Genomic DNA, 14,784 nt, shown 5'->3' on the forward strand with positions numbered 1-14,784 from the left:
GGGGCGTTGGCCAAATGCAGGCGGCGGGACTAGCATAGATGGGCATCTTGGTCGGCATGGATGTAGGGCCATGTTCTGTGCAGTACGAGTCTGTGACTCTATACTGTTTTCTCTTTGGGCTTCATGTGAACAAGGTATGTTAATGCACTCTGGTGTATCTGACAATAAATTATGAATAAACTAAACCAAGAATGACAATATTAACAATTCCAACACAAGTACACACTTTCCAAGCCGGTTTGGGTACAACAAGTCAATTCAAACAATCACTTCTACCACACTGGCTTTCTTTGCAGACATGTTCCAACATGCTCTGGGCTGGACCCGATTGGCAAGCCGAACTGAAACCATTCTATAAATATAAACATATTTATAATACGGGCTCACAAGGTAACAATGCCCTCATAATTTTGGTTCCAACTCTCCAGTTCCTCTTCAAACAAAACTGGACAGATTAATGGGAGGCCGGTTAGTCACTGATATGGATGGCCATCCACTGGTAAGGATCAGCACTGACACCAAAAACCAGCAGCTAACTTTCATGGCTGACGGTAAGATAATAAAGAGCCCTCGTTGCACACCTGTCAGCATCTAGCTTTAGTTTAGTTTATTTTAGTGATACAGCGTGGAAACAGGTCCTTTGACCAACCGACTCCGCGCTGACCAGCGATCCCTGTACACTAGCATTATCCTACGCACTAGGGACAATTTACAATTTTTACCGAAGCCAATTAACCACAAAACCTGTACCTCTTTGGAGTGTGGGAGAAAACCGGAGCACCCGGAGAAAGCCCACGCGGTCACAGGGAGAACGTACAAACTCCGTACAAACAGTACTCCGTAGTCAGGATCGAACCCGGGTATCTGGCGATGTAAGTCAGCAACTCTACCACTGTGCCTCCTGTCCATTGCCCTGTCTTATTCAGAATACATAATGTTCCTGTGAAATGCCTCCAATGTGACCGAGGGAGGCAAATTATGGAGATGGTGGTGGACACGTTTTGTGACAAAGTGAGGTGCAACAGGATCGGAAGCTGAGCTTGAAGTTAAATGAGGGGACAAAGCTGTGGACAGTGACGCTCAGCCTGAGAACAAATAAGAGAGGTGATCGGAATAAGTGGGAGAATCCAAATTTTGTGGAGGGAAGTCGAAGGCAAAGACTCGGGTCCTAGCGTTTCACTGGAGAAAATACTGATAGATACTGGGCGTCACAGTGGCGTAGCGGTAGAGTTGCTGCCTTACAGCGAATGCAGCGCCGGAGACTCAGGTTCGATCCTGACTACGGGCGCCGTCTGTACGGAGTTTGTACGTTCTCCCCGTGACCTGCGTGGGTTTTCTCCGAGATCTTCGGTTTCCTCCCACACTCCAAAGACGTACAGGTATGTAGGTTAATTGGCTGTGCAAATGTAAAAATTGTCCCTCGGGTGTAGGATAGTGTTAATGTGTGGGGATCGCTGGGCGGTGCGGACCCGGTGGGCCGAAGGGCCTATTTCCGCGCTGTATCTCTAAATCTAAAAAAAAAATCTAGATGACTAATCAAAGCATAAACCAAGCAGGTAAATGTAGAAGAAGGGCTGATTAGTACAGATGTCAGGGGTTATGGGGAGAAGGCAGGAGAATGGGGTTGAGGGGGAAAGGTAGATCAGCCGTGATTGAAGGGCAGAGTAAACTTGATGGGCTGAGTGGCCTAATTTTGCTCCTATATCTTATGAACATGAAAAAGGGTCCCAGCTTGAAGCAGCGTCCAGTAGAAACAAAGAACTGTAGATGCTGGTTAATACACAAGAGCTAACCTGTGAAGGGACTGGTTCAATAGTCAAGTTAGAGGAAAGATAAGCACAATTTGGGAGAAACGAGATGTTTAAGAACATTGATGACAAAAGTATGCTTGCAATCGGGAGTGGCTGGTGGGTCTGATGGACAAGATGAGAGGGGTTTTTGGAATAACTGGCGAAAGATGATAGATCAGGGTTACAAAGGAGGAGAGCCAAGATGAGACATGGTTTAGTGGACAAGCTCAAGAAAGACAGAGACAGCTGGTTAACAACAAAATGCAACTAAATCTATGAGTCCCTTGCCCCAGTTGGTTTGAGGAATTTTAATGCCATTATGTTAAATAAAATGGTCCATAATTAAGAAAAACATCCTGCCTTTATCCACAAAAAACAAGTACCCATGTTAAGATTTCTCTCCCATGAAAATCAGAACAAATCTGTGCAGTGACTACAGTGGTTCATTCATTAGCTCAGTCGGTTCAAAGCTCTGCTGACTCATTCTGCACTCCAATGTGGCTACTATACATTCATGTCACACTGAAATGAGTCATCAAATCAGACGCCATGAGAGTATTATCATTTTTCATGGAGAGTCAAATGTCTGCTTGAAATCCAGGGAGATTTTTCATGAATCGGACAGCAACAAGGTAGACACAAAGTTCTGGAGTAACTTTTTCGGAGAAGTGTTCCGACCCAAAACGTCACCTGTTCCATTTTCTCCAGACACGCTGCCCGACCCGCTGAGTTACTCCAGCACTTTGTGTCTATCTTCGGTACAAACCAGCATCTGCAGTTCCTTCCTACACATGATGGACTACAAGAGTTTGGGTTAGGGTCACCTCGCCATTTGTTCCTTTGTCGAACACATGCGCACGTGTGTTCACATGCACACACACACACACATACATCTCTGCACAAGCAAACAGGTTCGCACATACATTTCAGGTGAGGCAGAGGTTCACCTGCACCTCCTCCAACCTCATCTACTGTATCCGCTGTTCCAGGTGTCAACTTCTGTACATCGGCGAGACCAAGCGCAGGCTCGGCGATCGTTTCGCTGAACTCCTCCGCTCAGTCCGCCTTAACATACCTGATCTCCCGGTTGCTCAGCACTTTAACTCCCCCTCCCATTCCCACACTGACCTTTCTGTCCTGGGCCTCCTCCATTGTCAGAGTGAGGCCCAGCACAAATTGGAGGAACAGCACCTCATATTTCGCTTGGGCAGTTTACACCCGTTTACACAGTTTACACCAGTTTACACAGCAGTATGAACATTGACTTTTCTAACTTCAAACAGCCCTTGCTTTCCCTCTCTCCCTCTATCCCCTCCCCCTTCCCAGTTCTCCCACCGGTCATACTGTCCCTGACTACATTCTATCTTTGTCCCGCCCACTCCTCTGACATCAGTCTGAAGAAGGGTCTCGACCCGCAACGTCACCCATTCCTTCTCTCCAGAGATGCTGCCTGTCCCGAGTTACTCCAGCATTTTGTGTCTACCATGCACATACACACATGTACACTTGCACACACGTGCACACACACATACATGTCTGTACATGCACACACATCTGCATATACACACATACACATGAATGCCTGCACAAGTACATACACACTTACACATAGACACATGCACTCACACATGCATGCCTGTACAAGCACATGTACACATCGCACATACACACATCTATAAAAAAGAATTCATTCACACTCATGCATACATACACGCATGCATATAAGCATACGAGTACACATACACACACATGCGTACACACACCATTTCCTATATATACCAAGATAAAATAAGATTTGCTTGCAAAATTTGTTTGTTACAAATGCAGTGTTCTAAAAAAAATCACACACAACAATCATTTGGCTAAGTCTTTCATGCAGCCTTTTGGTGTCATGCTTCTCCTAGGTGCGCCCACAGAGTAGGGTATCATTAGAACTCTAAGTTCGATCATCACTTTGAAAGTATCAGCATCCAATAAAGTCGGATACCAAATGGTGTATGCATCCTCCTGCCCCTGATTAGTCAGTGGCTTGGTCGGTACACAGGGATCTCAGTGAGAGCATTTGGAGCCATTTCGATGCACTTGCTAGTTTGATGTCACCAACTAGCAGGGATCCCGTAGGTGCCAGCACAAGACAGAAGCCTATCTGTTGTGTGTGTGGTGATTTCCTTTTGAGATCAGTAGTGTCATAGTGTGGGGAGGGGGGGGAGGATTTGCTGCTGGGCATAAAGCCATTAGCAGCAACAAGCAGAGCAAAAACCAGTCATCACTATGTGAAGATAAAAGCACTGACTATAATTCCACCTCTGGTTTTATTTTAAAACCAATTACAGGATTTGGGCATTGCTGACAAGGGTAGGATGTAGGTCCATATTTAAGGTCTTCAGCTCTGTCTCCACAGATACTGTCTGCTCAGTGAGTTATTCTACATTTTGTTTCAGATTTCCAGCACTGCCAATATAGGCAGCCCAGTGGCAGAGCCGGTAGAGGCGCTGCCTCACGACGCCGGAGACCCAGGTTCAATCCTGACCTCGAATGCTGTCTGTGTGGAGTTTGCTCATTCTCCCCATGACTGCATTTGTTTTCTCCGGGTGCTCTAGATTCCTCGCACATCCCAAAGAAGTGTGGGTTTGCAGGTTAATTGGCTTCTTAAAAATTGTAAATCGTCCCTCGTATATAGGATAGTGCTAGTCTACTGGGTGATTGCTGGTCGGCGCAGATTCGGTGGACTGAAAGACCTGTTTCCATGTTGAATTGGCCTCTGTAAATTGCCCCTAGTGTGTAGGAAGAGGGTGCTAAAGTGGGATAACAAAGAACCAGTGTGAAGGGGTGACTGATGGTTGGTGGGTCTCGGTGGGCTGAATGTCCTGTTTCCATTCTGTATCTTTCAATCAGATCAATCAGTCAATATACTGATTATCTTTGAACTGGGAGATTTGCACTGGGAGCCATTTCAGGCAACAGGTGAGACTCAACTACGGGTTAGAAAACGGGTCATCAGCCCATCAAATCTGTTCGCCAAAAGATGCACTAATCCCAATTAGTTCTTGCGATATTCCATCAACTCTCCCCCACCCACAACCAAGGTGCAATTAATAATGGCCAAATTAACCTACCCAGACGGGAGCACAGTCACAGGGAGAACGTGCAAACTCCATCTAGACAGCAGTGGATGTCAGGATTGCACCCAGCTCGCAGGGGCTATGAGGCAGCAGCTCAACCCTCTGTGTCACTGCACTGACTCCATTGTTGTCGTTTTGCAGTGAAGTAGACCAGGCCATGTCTGAAGAGTAGATCTCCTTCCCTGAAGAGCGTTGATGAACCAAATGGGTTTCCATGGTGATCCATACATCCCTGTACTGACCTTTCTGTCCTGGGCCTCCTCTTCTGCCAGAGTGAGGCCACACGTAAATTGGAGGAACAGCTTCTCATACTTCACTTGGGCAGCTTACAACCCAGCAGTCTGAATGTTGATTTCTCTAATTTCAAGTAACACCTGCATTCTCTCCCCTCCTCCCCACCCCACCCCACCCCCCCCCCCACCCCACCCCCCCCCCCCCACCCCTACCCCACCCCCCTCTCACCCACTCCCTCACCCTAGTTGTCCTACCAGTTCCACTGTTCGCAGCCTTGTATCCCTCTCATTATCACGCCTTCCCCAGCCCACAATGGGCCATTATGGGCTCCACCCTTCCTGAGGTCATCTGTTGCCGGCCCTAATTTGTTGTGATCTTTTCTCGCCTCCAGTTTATTCCCCACCCCTCACTTTCAGTCTGAAGAAGTGTTTGATTTCTCCGATATAGAGAAGACCACAGTGTGAACACTGAACGCAATGCATAAAGTGCCAGAGGAATTGAGCAGGTCGGGCAGTATGTGTGGAAGGAGTTGGATTGTAACCATTTTGTGTCATAGAGTCACCCAACACGGAAATAGGCCCTTTGACTGAATTCACTGAGACATTTCTTGGCAAGAACAATCTTCACTCTGTCTTGAATCTTTTACATGGGGATAATATATATTATATCTGAAACAGCAAATAATGTTTGTACCAAACATTACATGGATCACAGAATAATTCTGCCAAAGGTAAGTCAAACTGCCTTCCACCTGGTGACGTGTGAAGACTGGTTTCAGTCCTTTCCAACAATGTTTTCAGTCCTTTGACACCAGTCTTCAACATCTTTGACAGGTTGAAAGGAATAAAGTGTATTTTTGGAACACTTTATAAGGCTTCAAAATACTTCATGGCAAATCACGTGCTTCAAAACAGTAGTTACTGTTGTAACTTTGGAAGGGCAGCAGCCAAGTTTGCACACAGTGGCGCAGTGGTAGAGTTGCTACCTTACAGTGCCAAAGACCCGGGTTTGGTGCTGACCGCGGGTGCTGTACCTCAATTGACAATAAACTGACCTTGAAACCTTATCTGTACACAGTTTGTACGTTCTCCCTGTGGCTCCGTGGGTTTTTTTGGATGCTCCGGTTTCCTCCCACACTTCAAAGACGTACGGGTTTGTAGGTTAATTAGCCTAGGTAAAATTGCAAATCGTCCCAAGTGTGTAGGATAGTGCTAGTGTACGGTGTGATCACTGGTTGGCGAGACTCGGTGGGCCGAAGGGCCAGTTTCTGCGCTGTATCTCTAAAGTCAGTAAGCTCCCACAAGCAGCACAGCAATAATGATCCGAGAACCTATTGTTAAGTGCCTTTCAAAGGATAGCAACGCACCTTTGATAGTAGGAAAACCTCATTGTTAATTAGGAGAACATCACAGGCAATGGACATCCTTGATTTTTCACCCTGAAGAAGGGTCCCGACCCAAAACTTCGTCTTATCCATTTCCTCCAGAGATGCCACCTGACCCAGAGTTGCTCAAGCACTTTGTGTTCTACGCTAGATTCCATTAACGGCAGTCCCTTGTGTCTCTGTCTTAATTGATCCTGAACTGACTGGGCATTAAAGAATCAACCACTTTGAGGGGTTGAAGTCACATACAGTATCAGCCAGATCAGGTAAAGACGGCAACTACTCTTTCCTAAAGGACAACACTGAACCACTTGAGTTTTTACAACAATCTGGTAGTTTGTTTGGCCACCGTTAATGACGGGATTAAAATTCCATCGTGAGATTGCAGCTCAGGTCCCTGAGTCATTTACCCACGCAAGTTAATAACTCTGCTGTACTCCAAGCAAGCAACAACTGATAGGTGAAAATCAGACATGAACAGACCACGATCATATCATTGAACATAGAACAGCACAGCACAAGAACAAGGCCCTTCGGCCCACAATGTCTGTGCTGAACATGATGCAAAGCCCAACTCTTAGCTGCCTACACATAGAACCAGCCTATCAATGACTAGTGAGCAGTCCTGAGCTACCATCTACCTCATTGGAGACCCTCGGACCACCTCTGATCGGACTTGACTGGACTTTATCTTGCACTAAACGTTATTCACGTTATTCCCTTTACCATGTATCTATACACTGTGGACGGCTCGATTGTAATCATGTAAACATGTAATCATGTATTGTCTTTCCGCTAATTGGATAGCACGCGACAAAGATTTTTTACTGTACCTCGATACACGTGACATTAAACTAAACATAATTCGCATCTCTCTATTCCTTGCATATCCATGTGCCTATCCAAAAGTCTCTTAAATGCTTAAACGTCACTATCGTATCGGCCTCAACCACCACCCCCGGCAGAGCATGCCAGGCACTCATCACCCTCCTTGTAAAAAGATTGTCTCCTCTAAACTTTGCTCCTCCCACCTTAAATATGTTTTCAGCTTCAAATGACGCTCCAAGAAAATAATTGACTCTTCCTCAGTGCGAATTAAAAATAATTCTAAATGTTTGAATAACTGGGGCGGGGGAGAGTGCACAAACGACGCAACAAATTCTAGACCCTTACCCTTACTCTATGACAGTCTCCCTGGGAAACTGCATTCTGGCTGAGAGTGGATTGGGACACATGCCATAGCAAGCCAGCAAAATGACAAACCCCAATGTTAGGAGCATTATATGACGTCAGACTTTTGAAACCATCAGGGTTATTTTCTTGGCAGATTATGCGCTTTTTTTTTCTGTTTGTGGTCGAGTCACAACTTTCTGTGTTCAAGCTCAAGAATACCAAGTTAAGGCATGGTCGTTTCTTCAAAACTATTCCCATCTGCTACATAAATACACACCAGGAAACAAGCAAGCAGTTGTTTTTGTTAAACCAGAACTTTAATTATTATGCTGAGCTATTTTGCTCATGGTCCAAACCTCACAGGGTGGGAAATAAACAAAACAACAAAAAAAATCAGAATTGCTGTAAAATCGTGGATGTGGTGATTTTATTCCTGTTGCTGGAGCGACAATAATGGGTGGTTGAGAGGCAACCTCAAAATAAAACATAAAAGCTGAAGCACAAATATGCAAGTTTAAATAATTATTTTGTGGCAATTTTGTGAGCCCATTCGTGCTGAAAGTGAGTTGGATTCGCACGCATTTCACCCCTTCCCTTCTTTCCAACACCCATCCTGTTCCACGACCTATTACCTGCCACGCTTTGTCCTATCTCTCCCCATTTCAAGCTTTCTTCCCCCCCCCCCCACTACAATCTACAATCACTCAAGAAGGGTCTCGACCCAAAACGTCACCTATCCATGTTCACCAAGGATGCTGCCTGACCCACTGAGTCACTCCAGCACTTTGTGTCCTTTTTACCTGCATCCCTTCCCCTGGCTCCACTTTCTGTGCCTCTTCTATTCTTTTCTCCTTAACCCACACTTTTGGACATTTCATCTCTTGCCTTTGTCCAACCATCTTCCAACCAACCCCCTGCCCCATCACCTGCATCCGCCTATCACGACCCAGACTTTGTCCCACCCCCACCTCTCTTCCGGCTTTCTCCCCCCCCCCCCCCCCCCCGCCACCCCTCCCCACCACAATCAGTCTGGAGAAGGATCTCCAACATGATCCCATCACCAGTCACATGTACCCATCCCCACCCCTTTCAGCCTTCTGCAGAGACCGCTCCCTCCGCTACTCCTTGGTTCGCTCATCCCTTCCCACCCAAATCCTCTTATCTCACACCTTCTGTTTTCTCCATCTCTGACTATTTCAAGCCATCTTCCTATCAAATAATCCTCCTCTCCTATATCAACCTATATCTGCCACCCTTTGTCCTATCATTCCCCTCTTGCAGCTTTCTTTCCCCTCCCCTATAAGCTTAAGGAAGGGTTCCAGCCTGAAACGTCACCTATCCATGCTCTCCAGAGATGTTGCCTGACCCACTGTGCTACTCCAGCACTTTGTGTTTATCTTGATCTTTTCTTCCATGTTGAAGATGGAAAAGGATTTGTACAACATCGCATTGATGGAATGTCACAAAGTATTATTGTTGAATAACAACATTCCCATTAACAGTCCAGTCGCTTGTAAATCTGGCATCTTTTCACTTGATTTCTCAGAAGTAACAAATCTGTCAACAATCAACAGCTGGCACTTGTCAAAATAATAACTGATCGCATCTTATTCTGTGTTAGGTGGGGGAAATTCAATGTTATTGTAATTAGATTCTTGGGTTAGCAGTTCAAAAACCTGGTTTGATGATTGAAAGCAATATTTGTCCACCACTGATTTTCTAGCAACTTTGCAACTCGGCCCCCCTCCAGTATCCATTTTGCCAGACTAACAGGGGTCACGGCCTCCAGGGGGGGGCCGAGATTACAGCCTGCAAAGTCAGCCTCGGAAGACGGCATGGAAACAGGCCCTTCGCCCAGCGATTCCGCACTGACCAGCGAGCCCCGTACACTAGTTCTAACCGACACTCTAGGGACAATTATACAAAAGCCACTTAACCTACAAACCTGTAAGTCTTTGGAGTGTGGGAGAAAACCTGAGCACCCGGAGAAAACCCACACGGTCACAGGGAGAACGTGCAAACTCCATATCGACAGTACCCGTAGTCAGGTTCAAACTCGGGTCTCTGGCGCTGTGAGGCAGCAACTCTACAACTGCGCCACCGTGCCACCCTCAACTAGGTTCCCATTGGGTCGTCAATGAGTGGTGATTGAGATACCAATGTCACAAATACATAAGCAAGCCATTGAGTTCACCACATCTGCACCAACCAGCATTCACATACTTAAACTATCAAACTTTATTCCCTCCACTTTCCCATCAAGTCCTTGCAGAGTCGACTATTCATCTATGTATTGGGGACAATTTGCAATAGTCAATTAATCTACCAACATGCTTGTCATAGTCATTGAGTCATACAGCGTGGTAACAGACCCTTCAGCCCAACTTGTCCAAGCTGACCAAAATGCCCCATCTACATTAGTCCCATCTGCCTACATTTGGCCCACATCCCTCTCATCCAATCCAATCCCTGTACCTATCTAAATGTTTCTGAAACATTGCAATATTACCTGATAGTACCTGTCTTGGGGATATGGGGGAGAGACTAATTTGTTCGCAGGGAGAACAGGCAAACTCCACATAGATGGCAATGGAGGTCAGGATTGAACCCAGGTCCATGGAGTGAGGCAGTGGCTTCCCCATGTCATTGCTACTTTTGAGATTGCTCCCAATGCAGTTGGAACCACGATGAGGGGAATGGAGTTTGCATGAGATCTGGTGCAAAGTGGCCTGAGATTGGAGTTTATACACACACTGGTGTGCACAATGAATAGTTGTTGTTCTCACACCAGATTTAACTGCAGAGGATCGGTCATAGCACTGCCCTGTTCAAAATGCCAAGAGTCAATTGTTCCATGTACCGACAACGGGACAATAAAATTCTTATTTGCAGCAGCACAACAGGCCTGTATACAATATGGACATAGATAACATCTAATAAATGAAAATTCAATGCGTTAATAAGCTTGATAGTGCAATAAACCCCTATGTCCTTAGTTCAACCAAATTTAGAAACAAGGAACGGCTGGTTAACCAAGGAAAGGCACAAAACGCTGGAGTAGCTCAGCAGGTCAGGCAGCATCCCTGGAGAACATAGATTGGTGACGTTTCAGGTTGGAACTGAAGAAGGGTCCAAACCCGAAATGTCACCTATCCATGTTCTCCAGAGATGCTGCCTGACCTGATGAGTTACTCGGGAATTTTGTGTCTTTCTGAGTCCAAAGTTTATAGGTTAGTGTTGTGTAGTGTTCAAGAGCCTTATGGTTGTTGGGAAGAAGCTATTCTTGAACCTGGCGGTCATGGTTTTCAAACTACTGAGTTTGACACTATTTAAAGTGGAATCTAGAGATTTGCAGGTCGATAGCAATGTCAGGTACTTTTGCAGTGTTTAAGAAAACTTTAGACAGGTACATGGATAGAATAGGTTGAGAGGGATATAGGCCAAACGCAGGCAGGTGGGACTATTGTAGAAGGGACATGTTGGTCGGTGTGTGCAAGTTGAGTGAATGAATATCACATGTGACAAGTCCCAGTGAAATTCTTTGCTTGCTTACCCAATGTATGCAAATGTCGCCACATAAGGGCACAGAGAGTTATGCGGAAGGGCCTGTTTCCACACTGTATGACTCCAGGACTCTAGCGTCTGAGCATGTAAAAGTGTTTTTCCACAGTGTTTGTTTTTTGTAATTTTAAAAAATCTGAATAAAGTTTATTTTTGAAGTTAAAAAAAAATCTTCCCGATGGTGGGAGTGAAATGAGAGCATGGCCAGGGTAGTGTCACATCCGTGGCCTTGACAAGCACACAATGTTATTCACACGGACTGTTCCCAGGGACACGCTCAGAGATGGACGTCAAGTGCTGCTGGAAAGTCATTAACTCAGATGCTCTTTGGTCTGCCCGAAACATGTTGACTTCCCAGCAGAGCGAGATGTCCTTCAGGGAGTATTGCCGACTGGCTACACTGGCTACCAATCCAGACTGCAGGAGTATGTGCTGAGGGACGCACTGAAGCTTGGTGACCACAGTCTGGGGTCCTTCCGCTGCTGGACATTGGGGGGCAGGGTGACCCGAAACGTCACCTCTTCCTTTTCTCCAAAGATTCTGCCTGACCCGCTGAATTACTCCAGCATTTTATAGTCATAAGAGTCATACAGTGTGGGAACAGGCCCGCCAGGCCAACTTGCCCACACCGGCCAACATGTCCCATCTACACTAGTCCAACCTGCCTGCGATTGGCCCATATCCCTCTAAACCTGTCCCATCCTGGTACCTTTCTAAACTTTCTTAAAAGTTGCAAAAGTCCCTGTCTCAGCTACCTCCTCTGGCAGCTCGTTCCATACACTCACCCACCCTTTGTGTGCAAAAGTTACCCTTCAGATTCCTATTAAATCTTTCCCCCTGTGTCTTAACTTAAACCTATGTCCTCTGGTTCTCGATTCCTCTACTCTGGGCAAGAGACTCTGTGCGTCTGATATTTTGTATCTATCTCCTTGTTTTGTATATGTTTGTTATTCTGAATTGAGTTTATTGGTATTTTTAAAAAGCACAGTAAATACTCTTCAACAGATTGGACATTTGACTGTACAGAACTCGTCGTCAATCACAGCCACCCCGCCCCCTTCGCTTTGCCCGACCTATCCGACTCGACAAGCCGTGATTGAAGTACGCCGTGATTTGCCAAAAACTTTTGCTACACAGTTCCCTGCCAACCGGCCACTGGACTGTACAACAATTCCCACACGGGTTATCTCTTCCTGAAGATCACAATATCCTCTCGCGGACTGACAAAACAACTAATTAAATGTCACCAACAAACTCAATCCTTTTTTTGGACATAACTTAAAGAGCCAGATTCACCTTCTCCCCCCTCTAATCCCTGCATCTTATCTCATGTCAGGACCCTTGTTGGTGTTGACTGAGGTCGCCCAGGATAAACAAACATACAAACACTGGCTGGAGGTCGGGGGAAGGGGGGGGGGAGAGATGTCTACACCAACACACCACAAGCTGTTCACAATCTGACACTTGCACAAATAACCTGCAAGGTCCCCCAGGGTTGAGATTTCAACAAAGGTCCCCCAGGGTTGAGATTTCAACAATGCAAGGTCAGTTTGGTACAAAAGTACTCACTTTAGGAAGTATCTCTGGCCCGATGGGGTCTTGGCCATCTCCCAGCCCGGGGGCAATGGGACGTCGTCGATGTTATCGAATGATTGCTGCCGGAGATGTCCGTACTGCTGCGGGTTGGGGTTAGCGCTGACCGGCAGCGAGGCAGGAGAGGAGTGAGAGCGGATGTGTTGAACTTGCAGTTGGGGCAAGTTGTTGCTGGAGTCCGTGCTCGACTGCCTGGAGTGGGATCCCGAGTCGGGCTGCTTGAAGAAAGACTCTGGGAGCTTCCTCATCCTCATGGGCACCTGGTGTGGGACGGTGCCCGGCTTCGGATTCATCACAGCGTTGAATAAAGCTTCCAGGTCGGTCTCCGAGTCCCCCAGCACCCGGACGATCGTCTGACCCGGCGGCGGGATCGGGTTCGGATCCATGGCAGGCAAGGCAAGGCAAGGCAAGGCAAGGCAAACTCGCGCGCGAATTGAAAGGACGTAAAAAGTTTTTAAAAATTTTTTAAAAATTTAAAAACTTTGGAAAAACTTTTGGGAAAACTTTTGACGGTTCAAACTTTTGGTTCTTGTTGCTTAAAAAAGGACTTTCCTCCCTCCCATCCCCTGCCCTCCGCTCCTCAAAAGTGCGGATGTGAAGGAATCAACGTTTTCATGATCGACCGTCTGCGAATTCCTGCCAAGTAACAACAAAAAAAAAGTTGGAAATCAATTCGCAAGGATCGCTCGCCCGCCCGCCCGCCCGCTGGATCAGCGCCGCCTCTCAACTCCCTCCCTCCCTCCCTCCCTCCCTCCCTCTACATATTCATGAGCTGACAGTCCCAGGGTTACTTGACCTGAGCAAAGCAGAAGGGCCAAACTCCCCTGGAGAAGCCAGGCTTTGTCAATCCCTCCCTCTCACACACATACACTCACACACACTCACACACACACACACACTCACACTCATACACACATACACTCACACACACACACTCACACACACTCACACATACAGTCACACACACACACACACACATACTCATACACACACACACACACACATAGACTCACACATACTCACACACATACACTCACACACATACACTCACACACCGAGAGGGTAAATAACACTTCAACGACAAAAAGACAACTCCGGCAAAGGGAAAAAAACTTTATTCTCCTCCCCCCATTCTCTTCCAACTTTGTATTTCTTTCTTCCCGACCGGTGGGAGGGGTTTTGTTTTAGTTACAGCCCACCGCGAGAGAGAGAGAGGGGGGGGAAGAAAGAGAGAGAGAGAGAGAGAGAGAGAGGAGGGGGGGAGAGAAAGAGGCGTAGGGTGAGAGAGAGAGAGAAGGGGGCAGAGGGGGACGAGAGAGCGACAGGGAGGAGAGAGAGAGAGAGAGAGAGAGAGACGTAGTGAGGGAGATGGGGGACGAGGGGGCAGGGAGGGAGAGAAAGAAAGTGGCACAGGGAGAGAGAGAAAGTTCTGCTCGTTCTGGTGTGCAAAAAAACAAGTTTTGCGAAACTTAAATTAAAAGAAAACCGACCAAAAGAGAGAGGGGGGGGGGGAGAGAGAGAGAGAGAGAGTCCCAGACGCACCGATGGAATGTGCTATCCCGGCTGGGAATGGCAGTCACTCTCGCCCATTCTCGCTGAAGGGTCGGTGTTTCTCCCCCCACCCACCCACCTTTTTTTTGTTTTTTGAGTTGTGTGACCTTAGGAACAGCGAACGGACACGAAATCACTTTGCCTTTCTGTTATTGCCATATATGGAATCAGAGGAATTTTAATCTCCGCCTCCCTCCCCCACTCTATTTTTTTTCTGTCACTCTATCTGCTTGTCTTTGGCTTTCGCTCTCCTCCTCACGTTTACTTCGCCTCTCGCTCCCTTCCCCTGTTCCTCTGTTTGTTTTTGCCTTCCCTTCCCCTCTCTAGCCTGCCATGAAAGTCATACAGAACTCAAAACAAGGCCAAGCTGACCCCC

At 46.8% G+C, this 14,784-nt stretch overlaps 1 protein-coding gene across 1 annotated transcript in view; it reads right to left on the bottom strand.

Annotated features, from left to right (window-relative positions):
• Positions 1-13,489, bottom strand: part of wwtr1 (WW domain containing transcription regulator 1) — a 116,193-nt gene extending 102,704 nt beyond the window's left edge. The window contains exon 1 of the mRNA XM_078410451.1: positions 12,834-13,489. Coding sequence (XP_078266577.1) covers positions 12,834-13,243 — 410 coding nt within the window. The 5' untranslated portion in view covers positions 13,244-13,489. The remainder of the gene's footprint in view (positions 1-12,833) is intronic.
• Between the last annotated feature and the right edge of the window lie 1,295 nt (positions 13,490-14,784).

The sequence above is a fragment of the Rhinoraja longicauda genome, chromosome 13 (genome assembly GCF_053455715.1).
Source record: "Rhinoraja longicauda isolate Sanriku21f chromosome 13, sRhiLon1.1, whole genome shotgun sequence".
Taxonomy (NCBI): Eukaryota; Metazoa; Chordata; class Chondrichthyes; order Rajiformes; family Arhynchobatidae; genus Rhinoraja; species Rhinoraja longicauda.